General features: G+C 44.8%; 1 protein-coding gene across 2 annotated transcripts in view; it reads left to right on the top strand.

Moving 5' to 3' along the window:
- Positions 1–16,170, top strand: part of ELP3 (elongator acetyltransferase complex subunit 3) — a 98,558-nt gene that overhangs the window by 1,574 nt on the left and 80,814 nt on the right. For both annotated transcript variants that reach the window (XM_075201181.1, XM_075201183.1), the window contains exon 2: positions 2,370–2,469. In XM_075201181.1, coding sequence (XP_075057282.1) covers positions 2,393–2,469 — 77 coding nt within the window. In that variant the 5' untranslated portion in view covers positions 2,370–2,392. The remainder of the gene's footprint in view (positions 1–2,369; positions 2,470–16,170) is intronic.

Genomic DNA, 16,170 nt, shown 5'->3' with positions numbered 1-16,170 from the left:
TATACCCCCTGCCTATATTATATACCCCCTGTACCCCCTGCCCATTATATACCCCCTGCCTATATTATATACCCCTGCCTATATTATGTACCCCCTGCCCATTATATACCCCCTGCCAATATTATATACCCCCTGTACATTATATACCCCCTGCCTATTATATACCCTTTATATCTCCCTGCCCACTGTATATATACTCTCTGTATACCCCATGCCCATTATTTACCCTCTATATACCCCATGCCCACAGTATATATACCCGCTGCCTGCTGTATACACTCTATATACCCCCTGCACATTATATACCCTCTCTACACCCTGTGCCCATTATATGCCCTCCCTATACCACCTACCCGTTATATACCCTCTATATAGACCTCATGTAGCAGTGCTCCTCACAGTGACTGTAGGATGAATAGGTCCGATCTGATATGTGTATGTGACCTTGCTCTCCTCATTAATGTTGCATAGCAGAGCACAGCGGTTATAGGAAGAAGCATTCAGCAATTATGTCTGTTCTCCTTATTACCTGGTATAGCGGAGTGACTATAAGAGGAGGCATTCTGTGATCTCTGCGTGTATGATCTGATTACTGGGCAGCAGCAATTGCCTTTGTTACATTCCAAGAGTTTCTTGATAATTAAAGTTTATTACGACTCGTCTATGTACATATGCTAAAAATAAAATGGTAGCAGGCTGTTAATACCTGCAATGCGTGGTGGTGACGGGGCAGTATGTGATGGTGAGGTGCGTGGTGTAACGGAGAAATGCGTGATGTATAATTCTTGGGGTCATTATATGCTGGCATGATATAATGCAATGTAACCACATCTAAATGTTCTCACTGACTGGTACAAGATTGCTGGCTCCTAACAGGTGGGATATCATTATTATAATATGCATTTAGGGTTATCTATACTGTTAGTATATAGATACATACACTATATGGACAAACGTATTTGGCCACACCTGTTAATTATTGAATTGAGGTGTTTCAATCAGACCCGTTGCCAGAGGTGTATAAAATCAGGCATCTACCCATGCAGTCTCGATTTGCAAACATTTGTGATACAAAATGGGTCATTCTGAAGAGCTCAGTAACCTCCAGCGTGGTTCTGTGATTGGATGCCACCTTTACAATAAGACGGTACGTGGAATATCATCCCTGCTGGATATTCCACGGTCAACTGTAAGTGATATTATTAGAAAGTGGAAGCGTTTAGGAACAACAGCAACTCAGCCACAAATCAGAAGACCACATAAAATCACAGAGGGGGTCAACGACTGCTAAGGCGCATGGTGCGTAAAAGTCGCCAACACTCAGTTAATTCCATAGCTGAAGAGTTCTGAACTTCCACTGACATTAATGTAAGCACAAAAAATGTGCGTCGGGTGCTTAATGAAATGGGTTTCCATGGCCCAGCAGCTGCATGCAAGCCTCACATCACCAAGACCAATGCCAAGCGTCGGATGGAGTGGTGTAAAGCACACCGACACAGGACTGTGGAGCAGTGGAAACGTGTTCTGTGGGGTGACGAATCACGCTTCTCTGTTTGGCAGTCACATGGGCGAGTCGGTTTGTTGGATGCCAGGAGAACGTTACCTGTCTGATTGCATTATGCCAACTGTGAAGTTTGGTGGAGGAGGGATAATGGTATGGGGCTTTTTTTCAAGGTTTGGGTTAGGTCTCTTATCTCCAGTGAAGGGCAATCTTAATGCTTCAGCATACCAAGTCATTTTGTACAATGATATGCTTCCAACTTTGGGGCAACAGTTTTCCAACATGACTGTGCCCCAGTGCACAAAGCAAGGACTACAAAGACATGGTTTGATGAGCTCGGTGTGGAAGAACTTGACTGGCCCACACAGAGCCCTGACCTCAACCCCATCGATCACCTTTGGGATGAACTGGAACGGAGATTGCGAGCCAGGCCTTCTCCTCCAACATCACTGCCTGACCTCATAAATGCTCTACAGAATGAATGGGCACAAATTCCCACAGAAACACTCCAACATCTTGTGGAAAGCCTTCCAAGAAAAGTGGAAGCTGTTATCACTGCAAAGGGGGATCAACTCCATATTAAAGTATATGTATTTGAATACAATGTCATTACAGTCCCTGTTGGTGTAATGGTCAAGCATCCGAATACTTTTGTCTATATAGTGCATATAATCACTGCATAGACCAGATATCTGGGTTACTGAGTGCGGCATCTCTTGTGGTTCTCTATGTACACAGCCGTAATCATATCCTACTGGAGAGTCTTCAGGTTGTCATAGTTGGAAGCAGAAGAGACTAGTAGCTCATGTGTGTTGGTGTGTATGGCATGGTGCAGGGGGATTTCATATTTATCTACTGTCTTCCCCAGGAGACCTCAGCACGGCTGAGCTAATGATGATGACAATCGCCGATGTCATTAAACAACTTCTAGAGGCTCATGAGCAAGGAAAAGATGTTAACCTCAACAAGTAAGTGTCACTGGGCAGGGTGCCTTGGGGTTGGGAGGGTCAGCGGCGGGCAGGTTGCCAGGGGGGGTCAGCGGCAGGCAGGGTCCCAGGGGAGGCAAGGGCGAGTGGCGGGCAGCATTTTCTGGGGGAAAGGGGGACAAGGGTAGTTGGCGGCAGCATTGTCTCTGGGGGGGCCAAGGACTGGTGGGCAGTGACGTCTGCGGGGGGCGAGGGCCGGTGAAAGGCAGCGTTGTCTGGGGGGAGGGCAGTGGCAGGCAGCGTGTCCGTTGAGCGAGGGCTAGTAGCGGGCAGGGTGCACGTGGAGCGAGGGCCAGTAACTAGTCCCATAGTACCGGGACAGGTGCACTGCTTATATAGCAGGCAGAAGCTGATGTAGAATCGATGCCTGGTCTTCACCGCTGGTCCTGCTATAAGAGTGTCTCTGCCCTCCTTCCATTCAGACCACTGACTTGCTGATCTGGGGACTCTTCCTGGCCTATCCTGGAGAATGGGCCGGGGAAATAAATAAGCACTTTATTACTGAGTGAGAAATTGAAGGTTTTGTAGAATGCCTCTTTTATGTGGAGTAATCATCATCATCTTCATCATTTATTTATATAGCGCCACTAATTCCACAGCGCTGTACAGAAAACTCACTCGCATCAGTCCCTGCCCCATTGGAGCTTACAGTCTAAATTCCCTAACACACACTTATACACTCACATGCACATACACACGTTAATTTAATAGCAGACAGTTTACCTACCAGTTGTGCTTTGACTCTTCCCACCCAACACTGAAGTTTTACTTCTGGGTAGATCTTTCCTTTTATTTATTCATCAGTTCCTGTCTATGACCAGCAGATGGCGCCATTGCTATTACAAATGTCTGCAGAAATCTCCCTGTAGAACAACTGCACATTCTGATCAGCAGACAGAGCTTGTATTGTTTATAACATGCTAACTACCAAAACTTTTTCTGTCCTCATCTGATATATATTTATATTTAATCTTAGTCTTTACGTTGAGCCTGTAAATCAATCCGGAGGAATGTAAACGGGGATACGTGCCGTATTTTGCTTAAAATCGCCCTCTGCATATGCCCAGAACTGGACCATATGCCACTAGACGCTGCGACGTCCAAATCATCTTCAAGCGCAGAGGACTCTGACTACAGTCTACAGTTTCATGGGCAGAACGTGGAGGGGACTGGTACATGTACAGTAAGGGCGTGCCAAGATGGAGCGCACCCAGCAAAGTCCGGTTCAAGCTTTGGGCGCCTCTAGGGTTCGTTATTTTCAGTCATATCACTTGCTCCAGCTACAGGTCGGGTGTAAGTTCTGATTACTAGTGATGACGGCTGTGTATGATGCTAGAACATGTGTTTGTAATCAGGAGCAACTGTAAATATGCATTTTATGGAAAAATGTTTTTGTTTGTTTTGTCATGAATGACTATATTATTAACAGTTGACGTTAATTGAATATTTTTTTTTTACCTGTGCGTTCTTTTGGGAATTTATATTATTACAGATTCCATAGTGCCAGATACAGAAGCAAGTTACAAATAGATGAGGTAATACACGTAAGTAGCTCCGATGAGTGTGAGTAAGAAAGTGCAGCAGAATACATGACAGGACGTACGAGGGAGTCGGACAGCGGGCAGATATGGGGCACTAGGTAGAGAGGACCCTGCCCGCGGGAGCTTACAATCCTATATATTCATATGTATTGGACGTATCTGCAGGGAATTGTCTGTTAGAGCAGAGCGGACCTAGACTCATATTCATCAACAGACGTATCTTTACAGCCGCTTGTAATTTAATATGGACGTGTCTATACCTGATTTTAGTCACATTTTTTTTTAAAAAACGCATAATACGTTAGTTTTGCATGCTTTAATGAATCGGGCCCATTATCTCTATACCCTGATTTCTTCTGAGATTAAGGGGACATAGGTCTCTCTTAAATGTCTGCATCACACTTTGGCTTCCCCATTGCTTCACAGTAAGTGAATAGCTTGCAGTCTCCTAGGTAATTGAATAGAAGAATGATCTGGGTGAGCTCTGCCATTTAAGCTGTTTGTCCTGTATTGTATCAGCACTTGTAGAGATTGTCTGAGAGATGTGGACAATGCGCCTCATTTATGTCTGAGCGCAACTTGCACAGAACTTAAACGTAGTTCTCTCTGTATTGAAAACCAAGTGGATCGCAAGATACGTTTCGATATGAATCTGGGTATAAGTGCGCTCTCCCTAAACGTTAATTGCTGTGTGTAGGCAGACAGAGAACACGTCAGTTTTACGCACATGTGTAAGTGAATTAAAAGGTCTCGTCAGAAAGCATGACACATTTTGATAATATAACTTTTTACATTAGGATTAACATGCACCTCTCTGGCAAAGTGTACACAATTATTAGGTATATGAAGCTCAAAATAATGGTGCCAGTTGTTGTCTTACTCGGTGCAACAAATTACCTGACACACAAATAGCTAACAATAAATCTCCCCGATATCTATAGAGACAGTCAACATATCTACATGGTCCTATTTACAGATTTCTATCCCCAAAACCTGTTACTGAGGACAGGGCTGCGTGTGACAGGGACAGTGACATGATGTCAGGCGGTGAACAGAGGCAGCAGGAAGTCACGGACTGAGAGTTATATAGTGGAAGGAGCAGGGTCCCCAGCAGCACAGAGTATATCAGGAGATGAGTGATGTGTTAGTGAGGACAGGGCTGCATGTGACAGGGACAGTGACATGATGTGAGGAGGGGAATAGAGGCAGCAGGAAGCCACAGACTGAGCGTTATATAGTGGAAGGAGTAGGGTCCCCCAGCAGCACAGAGTATATCAGGAGATGAGTGATGTGTTAGTGAGGACAGGGCTGCATGTGACAGGGGCAGTGACATGATGTGAGGAGGGGAATGGAGGCAGCAGGAAGCCACAGACTGAGAGTTATATAGTGGAAGGAGCAGGGTCCCCCAGCAGCACAGAGTATATCCGGAAAGGAGTGATATGTTAGTGAGGACAGGGCTGTCGATTGCTGCTGGGGCCTTGCCATCGTCCCCTTTATTTATCCCAAATTTGCGCCCCTCTAACTGCAGTAGGAGGAGCCTGCTGCTACCACTAGGCTCCTAATAGGCACCTGAAACTCCATCCTTCTGGGTAACTCGCGCTGCTAGTGCACCCCCTTGCTGGTACCCCTGACCTCTTCCTGTAGATCAGGGTTGCTGTGGATGGTCCCCCCTGACCTATCCCACTGGCCTGAGCCGCAGGGCAGAGCGTTGGTACCGGATGCTGGGTCCTAACCAGAACAACGGATTAGATTGATCTAATCTGTAGGTCACAGGAATTGCCGCAGGTAAGTAGTCGTCAGTGCAGGATCTTGAAGCAGTGATGTTTTATTTGCTCAAGTGTCCTGATAAGGACAGTTACACTAGTTTGTGGTATTAGTGATCTCCAGAAGGTACAGATGGAATAATGATACATCACATGGTAAGACAGAGCTCCCTTTATACACATGTTGTCAGGGGGTAGCCCAACTCCCTGACCCGACCAGGCCCCAAAACGTCTGATATCACATTAGATAATCTAACATCAGGATTTAATCTAATCTTGCATCTAACACAATTTAATTTTCGCATCAACTTGTGATTTCCTCAGATTTGTTGTCTACATTGTTAGGAGGTTTCCTGTAAATCTCACAAGACCTCCTGCCGGGCATTCAGGCCAGAGCAGGTGTTTGTCACTTCTGAGATGAAAATAATTAATTAACTTAATTTAAGATTTCCTTTCCTCCTTTCTTACACAAACACATTTCCTCCACCATGACTACCGCATCAGACATCAGAACATTTCTATTACACAAAGATGACACAGTATCAGAATCAGTACATTTGCAATGATGTAACTTGCCGCACTGCTCTAATAATTTACATATATTTATACATTAAGTTATTAGTGATCAAGCCACACTCACCCTTACCTATAAAGCCCTCAACAACACCACCCCTGCATACATCTTATTAAAGTAATTCTATCGTTTTCAAATAAGCATTGCCCAAGCGATTGTATTGTGTTTCCAAAGCACAAAGTAAGTTATTTTAGCAGATGTAAAATTTAGCAGTTAAATACATAATTATAGAACAGTACAGCCAATACCAAAAAGATACATACATAACGCGTCCGCATGCGCTCGCTAAGCTGCGCGCCCGCTGGTACCAGCGTACAGTACTTCACTCCAGAATACTGTGGTCAGAGATGACTGAAGCCAGTGCCAGTTAGAGCTGTATTATATACACTCAGTGTTAGTGAAACAATGCAGATGGTGTGGCTTGCTTCTATTGATCCAGGTATCGGGAAGGTCCAGTGTGCTGCAGGTCATAGGCCAGTTAAAACCAAAATATCCAAAGGTGGGGGTGGGTGGGGGTCATCTCTCCAAGGGTTGTGCTCTGACTTTCCCGCCAAGAATCCAGTTACAACTAGTCTATTAGCATTTTATAGTCAGTATTTCTTTAAACATTTATTCCCTAACATCGCTAACTAGAGTATGCAATGTGCGATCCCTTTGGCGAAGCAACTGGACAACTGCTGATGAATAGGGGATTAAAATGATACCAGACATGACACGTTTCCTGTAACCTGAACCTTAAATAACACTAAAGTGTACATATAATCATAATATATAAACTAATAATAAACTAAATACTATCTGCTAACAAATCACTGTGGATTGGAATCAATATAAATATGAATTATATAAATAACTAAATGTTAGAGTACGAGTGTGTGCGTGCATATTTTACCGTGCGATCGCGGTATGCCACGTGTTAGGCATACTGATCGCAATCGCACGACAAAACAATATTAACCAATATACTTTCGTTCATCCAATTATACGACTTCGACAATCTCAAATCTCATATCAAAATACTCTCCCTCCCGCCCTCTTAGATCTACCTCTCACCTGCTCATTGTCTCGTCTCTGGTAACCACCTCTCACTCCTGCCTACAAGACTTCTCCTGTGCTGCTCCCCACTTATGGGATTCCCGACCACGCTCAATCAGACTTTCCCACAGCCTTCAAATCTCTAGAAGATCTTTGAAAACCCATCTCCTTTTTTAGAGTTTACCTTATCTCTGATTATACTGCTCACACTAATACACCCTCATAACTGTCCCAATATCCACTCTGAACCACAGTCACTCCTCTTTTTTCAGCTGTGCCCTCTTCCACAGAATGTAAGCTCTCTAATGAGCAGGGTCCTCCATCATCATCATCCATCATATTTTTATATAGCGCCAGCATATTCCATAGTGCTGTACAGCTGGGAACAAACACAGTAATGAACCAATACTGGGTAACACAGACAGAGTTAAGAGGGCCCTGCGTGCATACTATACCCTTTGTTTTCATATCTGCATTTATTCTGTCTACCTTGTATGTCCCTGGTTTATGTATGTCCTGTGTTCCCTACTGTATGGCGCTGCGGAGCACCGTGGTGCCTTACAAATCTATGATAATAATAGGAACCATTCATTCACATTCTTGCCTTCATTTTTCCTCTGAAACTTTGCTAAAATAAATGACAACACTGCAACCAGAAATATATTCTATCTGTAAAAACGACACCACGTGTCTTGTTCCTGTGAGTTACAGCACCTTGTCCCTGTGCACCAGTTTTCATAAATGTCCTCTTTGAGCATCTATGGGGTATATTTACTAAACTGCGGGTTTAAAAAAGTGGAGATGTTGCCTATAGCAGCCAATCGGATTCTAGCTGTCATTTTGTAGAATGTACTAAATAAATTATAACTAGAATCTGATTGGTTGCCATAGGCAACAACTCCACTTTTTCAAACCCCCCCTGTTTAGTAAATCTAGCCCCATGTGTTTGATATGAGTGACAGCAGCTGTTACCTGAGAGATTGTACGATGGACATTAATATAACAAAATAAACCAACCAAAGGACAACACTGCAGCCGCGGTTGAGTGGACCCCGGTGATGGTACTTCTGGGGATGTGTTAGATTACAGCGCTGCTGCGTGTACACAAGGACTGAGTATACCTGTCCTGCGAGGACGGTGGTGATATTTTCTCTGTCCGCTGGGCACGTGTGACATTTGTACATAGGTTTTGTTTTCAGACGGTCCCTGCGCTCGGTAGCTCTGTAAATTGCATTCTGTGCAGCTTGGGATGTGTTTTTGTTGTATGTGTTATTGGAACAGCTGGAGCTCAGAGCTGGGCTATCGGGAGACTCACGTTCCAGGCTCTGTGTGTGATGAAGGCCGGCGTCGTGCTGTGTAATTGGATTTATGTGCGGAGAGTCTTGTCAGTGCTTTCTGTATTTATCCCTGCAGCTACTCCGAGGCTGCGAGTGAGGAGTTCACACTTCCCAGATAATTAAAAAAAATCAAGTATCTCTCTCCGTCTCCCTTTTCTGCTGGTAGAGAGGGCGTATGGGGTTCTCAGGCTAATTGCCTGTTTCTAATGCCTGCTGGGGGCCATTTCTGAAACCTGTGCACAAGCAAACCAGTGTTGCCCATAGCAACCAATCATATGTTCACTTTCATTTCCTGCGCTGCAAAGATGACAGAATCTGATTGGTTGACACTCCTGGGGGTGTTAATATCACCAGGTGCAATGTCAGCATTTGCATAGGGGTTGTAGTCGACAAAATGAGTGACCGACCTGGACAAAATCTACATGAAAATTTGACTTTCACGACCTACCCATAAAATATAAATTTAAAAAGTGAAATATTTGAAAACAAACAAACTGACAGCGAGTATATATTTACGGATTATTCAGAAAAACATCTGATCAATTGTCATACATCTCTGGGATCTTTAGAATTGTAATAAAATGTATGTGTGATATTATACGATTAATGTGTATACCATAGTACACTCTGCAAGTTAAATTCAAATGGTTTTATTGTGGATTTGCATTATTTCGATACTGTGAAACTGGTAGTTGTTTAAGATATCTTCAGTTGTGGCCTGATTCATTAAGGATCTTAACTAAAGAAACTTCTTATTTGAGTCTCCTGGACAAAACCATCTTACAATGCAAGGGGTGCAAATTAGTATTCTGTTTTGCACATAAGTTAAATACTGACTGTTTTTTCATGTAGCACACATATACTTGATAGCTTATTTGTACACTGAAATTTAAAGTTGATATTTGCGTGCTACATGAAAAAACAGTCAGTATTTAATGTATGTGCGAAACAGAACACTCATTTGCACCCCTTGCATTGTAACATGGTTTTGTCCAGGAGACTCAAATAAGAAGTTTCTCAAGTTAAGATCCTTAATGAATCAGGCCCTAGATGTGTATATATGATCAGGCACCGGATTAATGAAAATGCAATCTCAATTCACATATAATGGGCCTATTCATTAAGGCACGCATACTGTGTGTTTGTTTTGAAAAAGCTCATATATTCGGTATACGTACGCCCAACTTCATCAAGGAACGGATGTGAAGATACGTACACTGATGAAGTCTGGTTTAGGATACGGCCAATACCTCTGTGGATTATAAACTCACAAATGAACGCACAGAGATAAAAAAAACAAAAAAAAAAACTGTACAATTAATGTCACCTGTTAATATGTCATTAATGAAAAAACATTAGAAAATAAAGTGTTTTTTTTCTGCTCCATGAAATATATTTATTAGGATGATCTTAATGTCTACTGAACATAAAATACAGTTGACAGTTGTTTCTGATTGGGTACACAGCCGTCACCAGTACGCACAGCTTGTCCTGTAGCTGGAGCAAGAGATAGGGCTGAGAAACACGATACTGAGAGATGTCCAAGCTTGAATCAGATGCTGCTGCGTGTTCTCCATCTTGGCACGTTCTTACTGTACACTGACTACGGCCAAATGCCCCTTCTCTCCGCCGTTCCGCCCCATAAACCGTTTGCTGTACGTTGCTGTGTTCTGCCTGCTCCGGTTCTGGGTGTGCACGGAGGAATTTTGTGGATTGTAAGTACAAGATCATTATATTACGTCCCTTAATGAATCGGCCCCATTGTGTCTGGGACTCCATTGATAGTTTGGATGTGTTTTATTATTTACATATTGTTGGTAACGTCACCTCTAATTCCCTTGTTTTTATTACAGTCACACAGTTTATGTTCCAATTGTGTGCGTATTTTATATGTATTGTCTATGACAGTAAACTGAACAATGCTACAATCACTTAGCTTATGTTGCAGATAATATATACATATACTACTGAGAGAGCACCTGGTTATACAGAGAATATATAATTTCTCCATCATCCAGTCTGGGGCACACTGCTTACCATGGGGTTGTGGAGGGGAGCACGGGAGTTGGCACCTAGCTAGTTAATCTTTAACACTGCTGACAGACCCCTCCCCTCTACAATCCCCCTGCCTCTTCCTCCCCAGTTTTTTCTAGGTGCCCAAAGGAGTTGGGTTTATTAGAAATAGCTAGTGATTTATTTTATTTATTTTTGTATATAACTTTTATTTTTTCTTTAAATTTTTATAGTTTAGGGCAGAGCTGGGAGTGTGTTCTACAGAAAGAGAACACACTCGCACAAACTGGGCAGCGGTGACCGGACTCTGTCAGAGAGAGCAGACTGCTCTCAATGGCAGAACATTAACGGTCACAGGATAGAGTGACAAGCGGTCTCACCGGACCGCTGTCACTCCAAGAGGCTCCACGATAACCGGCGCTGCCATTAGGCACAGAGCGCCGCCTATCGTATCATCTTGCAGGCGGCCATGTTTTTTTGTTTTTTTTTAAAGGACCGCGGAGATACGGGAAAGAAGGAGAAAAACGGGGCCATACCAAGATCCCTCCTCAGGTGAATAGGAGGGGGCATCGGGGTACTAACGCTGCAGGAGACCTCCATAACTCTGCCAATTTCATCGATAGTTCCTTTTAAAAAAAAAAAAAGAGACAGAAAGCTGCAGAGGGGGAACTATCACAAGAGCTCCCCTGCTCTCAGCACAGATGGTACAGTCCGGACTCTGGCGCCAAACAGAAGCCCGGGAAGGAACTTATCTCCAAGGGAGCAGACACCAGGACACTGCTGTTGGACTTCTCCCCTGAGTGGCCCTTTTGGCTATGTACCAAAAACCCTTCTTTAACCTTTTACTGACTGTTTATGTGGTTACAGGAGGGAGGCTAGTAGGATTGTAAATATATTCTTACTTGCACATATATCTTTTAATTGTTACACACATACAAGTACAGCTTTTATTACACAATAGTCTGTTTCTTGTTGTAAACTCTGTCTCTCAGAAAATATCTTTTAGGATATCTATCTAAGTGTGTTTGGTGTGCTTTTCCTTTTAAAATGACAGAAAAGGGAAAAGGCCCTATGGCAAAATATTTTACATGTTCTAAATGTAAAGTTAAATGACCTAATGGGCAGAAAGACCCGTTGGCGCTCTGCTCAGCCTGTGAAGGAGAGGTGCCCTCTGCACAGACCCAGCTCCTTCCAGCCCCACTGACTGAGGAACCGGCCTGGGTAGCTTCCCTGACACAGTCGGTTTCCTCTTTGGCACAGATGGTCTCCCAATCTACTCAATTGTTGTCTAGTGTGGCAGCGTCTGTGATAAATAACGCTAATACTCCTGTGGGGCTCCCTGCTGCCACGGTTTCTACTGAAACGGCTATAGCAGGACCTTCCTCGGCATTTATTAAGGGTTTGGAAAAACTTAACCAGTTGCTTGAGTCCCCAGACCTGCCCCCAGCTAAAAGAAAGCGGCTCAGATCCGCTAGACCTCTCATGGTCCTTTCTGATTCAGAGGGACTTTCAGAAGAGGAAACGGATTCAAATTTGGATTCTGACCAGGTTCCATCTTCGGAACAGGAAGAAGTCACTAAAAATCAATTTATTGACGATTTGGTTTTAGCGGTGAGGCAAGCGTTGGACCTCCTAGAAATGGAGGATCCTAGTCCTAGAGACAGAAGTCTATTTAAAAAGGCCAAAAGGATCCCTAGTGCACCGGGAAGGTTGACACCAACTCTTTCCTCATTCTATTCACTAGCATCTGTTTTGAGACATATGGTCCCCTGAAGGTGGATTGCGCGGGCCGCCCCCTCCTTGGGGATTCCACTGAACCTTTCTTCTTTCTCTTCTCTCTCCTTCCTCCTCTTCTTTCCTTCTCCCTATCTTTCTACTCCTCTCTCCCCCTCCTATAACTTAACCAAAAAATAAAAAACAACAACAAAAAGATAGTCTAGGGAATTAAGGGAAAGTAAGTGTGCAATTTAGAACGCAACGAAGGATAATTTTGCCTGTACTCTCAGACTCTGTTCTATATTGTATATTCGCAGAATTTCTTCCTTCTATCTTCCTTCCCTGTTACACAACTATTTTTTATTATTTGTATTGTCAAAAATAAAGAGTTAAAAAAAAAAAAAAAAGGCCAAAAGGAAGGTTATTCGTTTTCCCCCTTCTACAGAACTCAGAGATACTGCTGAGGGAGCCTGGAAACAGCCTGATAAAAAGTTTTCTGTTCCAAAAAGGTTCTCTTCCCAGTATCCGTTACAGGAAGAGGACGTGGCTCGCTGGGAGGAAATTCCGAAAGTAGATAATCCTGTAGCCCGTTTGTCCCGTTATACTCTTCTTCCGGCCCCGGGCTCAGCAACTCTGCAGGATCACACTGACCGCAGAGTGGAATCCCAGTTAAAATCTATATTTGTAGCAGCGGGTTCTTCCTTTAGACCCACGTTTGCTTCAGCTTGGGTTGCCAAAGCCATGTAGACATGGGCAGAGCAACTAGCACAGTCCTTACAGGACCCAGAGTTGGTTACCCTGGCGTTACATTTAAAGGAAGCGTCAGGATATATTTATGAGGCGGCTCAGAGCTCAGCATCTGTGTCCTCCTCTATTCAGGCTGCGTCGGTTTCAGCCAGAAGAACATTATGGCTGAAATCCTGGGAAGGGGATTCTGAGTCAAAGAAATCTATGGAATCCATTCCTTTTTCAGCTGCAGGTCTGTTTGGTCCGGAGTTAGATAACATGATTTCCCATGCAACAGGGGGCAAGAGCACCTCTTTGCCGGTTTTCTCCGGTAGAAGTCGGACCCCACGGTTTAGTTCCTTTCGTCAGCCCTTTCGGGGTACATCCTTACCCAGAGGGCAGTCGTTTAAGGGTAGACACCCGAATTCACGAGGCTCGTCCGTCAGAGGCAGGTCCTCTTTTGCAGCTAGGCGCCAGGCCTCCAAGACTCAAGAAAAACCTGCGTCCTGACTGCCCCCATACTCCCCAGGAGGTGGCACTGGTGAGGGGACGTCTGTCTCTTTTTCAGGAACAGTGGGCAGCGTCATCCCAAGACCCTTGCATTCGGGGAATTATTTCAAGAGGGTACATGATAGATCTGATAGGACCAATCCCTCAGCGTTTCTTTGTAACCTTGCTACCCCGAGATCCCCAAAGAAGACAGGCAATGCAGGCTTGTGTCGCCTCTCTTCTTTCGCAAAAAGTCATCTGCAAGGTCCCAGACAACCAGAAAAGAAAAGGTTTTTATTCAAATCTTTTTCTGGTCAAGAAGCCGGACGGCTCATTTCGACCCATTCTAAACCTAAAGAGCCTCAATGTGCACTTACGAGTGGACAAGTTTCGAATGGAGTCCCTAAGGTCAGTGATAAACGGCCTAGAGAAGGATCAGTTTATGGCATCCATAGACATAAAAGATGCATACCTCCACATTCCTATTTGGAGCAAGCATCAGTCCCTCCTGAGGTTCACGATAGGGAACTCCCATTATCAGTTCCGGGCCCTTCCTTTCGGTCTCTCCACAGCTCCAAGGGTCTTCACGAAGATCATGTCGGTGATGGCAGCATGTCTTCACCTACAGGGAGTTCAGGTCGTTCCCTATTTAGACAATCTACTCATCAAATCCTCCTCCGAGATTGGCTTACGTCAACACTTATCACTCACCTTGGCAATCCTCGAGAGCCAGGGGTGGCTGATAAACTTAAAAAAATCCCAGATGGTCCCGTGTCAACGCATGGTCTTCCTGGGGCTCATCATGGATACCAGTCGACAGAAGGTATTCCTGCCTACAGAGAAGATCAGTTCAATCCGGGCTACAACAATTCAGGTCTTGTCCTCTCCCAAGCCCTCCATTCATTTGTGCATGCGCCTGCTTGGGAAGATGGTGGCCTCTTTCGAAACGATCCCCTTCAGTCGGGCTCATTCCCGATGCTTCCAATGGGATCTGTTACAGAAATGGTCAGGATCCCACATACGCTTGGATCTGCAGAAGATCTCGCTGTCTCCGAGGGCGAGAGAATCGCTCCAGTGGTGCCTGAATCAGGATCACATGTCGTGGGCAGGTCCTTCGCTCCATGCTCATGGATCATAGCCACGACAGATGCCAGCCTGAGAGGTTGGGGGGCGGTAATCCTGCACCTCCGGCTCCAAGGACTTTGGTCAATTCAGGAATCAGCCTTATCAATAAATGTGTTGGAATTGAAAGCAATTCTTTTAGCCCTTCAGGGGGCTAAGACCCTCCTTCAGGGCCACCCCGTCAGAGTTCAGTCCCACAATGCCACAGGCAGGGAGGAACCAGGAGCGCAGCCGCAATGAAAATTGCAGCTCAGATTTTTGCTTGGGCAGAACAGTACGTTCCAGCAATCTCGGCAGTATTCATTCCGGGAATAAAAAATTGGGAGGCCGACTACCTAAGTCGAAATCAAATGATGCCGGGGGAGTGGTCTCTCCATCCGGAAGTATTTCAGTCTCTGGTTCAGAGGTGGGGTCTTCCGGATATGGACCTCATGGCCTCCAGACACAACAAAAAAGTTCCACGTTTTTGCGCAAGGGCAAGAGACCCCTTAGCGGTGGACGTAATGACGATGTCATGGAAATTCAGGTTGAGATACCTGTTTCCTCCGTTTACCATGCTTCCTGGCGTGCTCAGACGAGTAAGGCAAGGCGGTCTGCCGGTAATTCTAGTGGCTCCCTCATGGCCACGCCGAGTGTGGTACGCGGATATAATCTCAATGGCGGTAGGACAAGGATTTCGTCTTCCGTCACAAGACAACCTTCTTCTTCAAGGTCCCTTCCGTCACCAGAATTTACCTCAGCTCAGTTTAACGGCATGGCTGTTGAAGCCAGCCTCTGGAGGTCTAGGGGTTTTTCCCCCCAGTGTAGTGAACACTATGATGCAAGCTCGAAAGCCAGTCTCAGCTCGCATCTACCACCGGATTTGGCGAGCCTATATCAGATGGTGCGAAGATAGGACAGGTCACCCGTCTTCCTTTCGTCTCCCTCGCTTATTGGCTTTCCTTCAGGATGGGCTGGAAGCAGGGCTTCGTTTAGGTTCCCTAAAGGTTCAGGTATCGGCACTTTCAGTCTTTTTTCACCTGAAATTAGCGGATTTGCCAGATATTAGGACTTTTCTTCAGGGAGTCTTACATATTCAGCCTCCCTATGTTCCACCTACAGCACCATGGGATCTTAACCTGGTACTGGATATGCTTAAAGGGCCTCCTTTTGAGCCCTTACTTGTGGCAGATTTTAGGTGTTTGACTTGGAAGGTCGTTTTTCTTTTGGCAATCGCTTCGGCACGTAGGGTGTCTGAATTGGGAGCTCTGTCTTGCCGGGAACCTTATCTGGGTTTTCACGAGGACAGAGCGATTTTGAGAACACTCCCTTCTTTTGTTCCTAAAGTGGTGTCCTCTTTCCATTTGAACCAGGAAATTGTAGTTCCG

This window comes from Mixophyes fleayi, chromosome 3, assembly GCF_038048845.1.
Source record: "Mixophyes fleayi isolate aMixFle1 chromosome 3, aMixFle1.hap1, whole genome shotgun sequence".
NCBI lineage: Eukaryota > Metazoa > Chordata > Amphibia > Anura > Limnodynastidae > Mixophyes > Mixophyes fleayi.
Note: the sequence above shows the minus strand (reverse complement) of the source record. Positions and strands in the feature narration are given on the sequence as shown.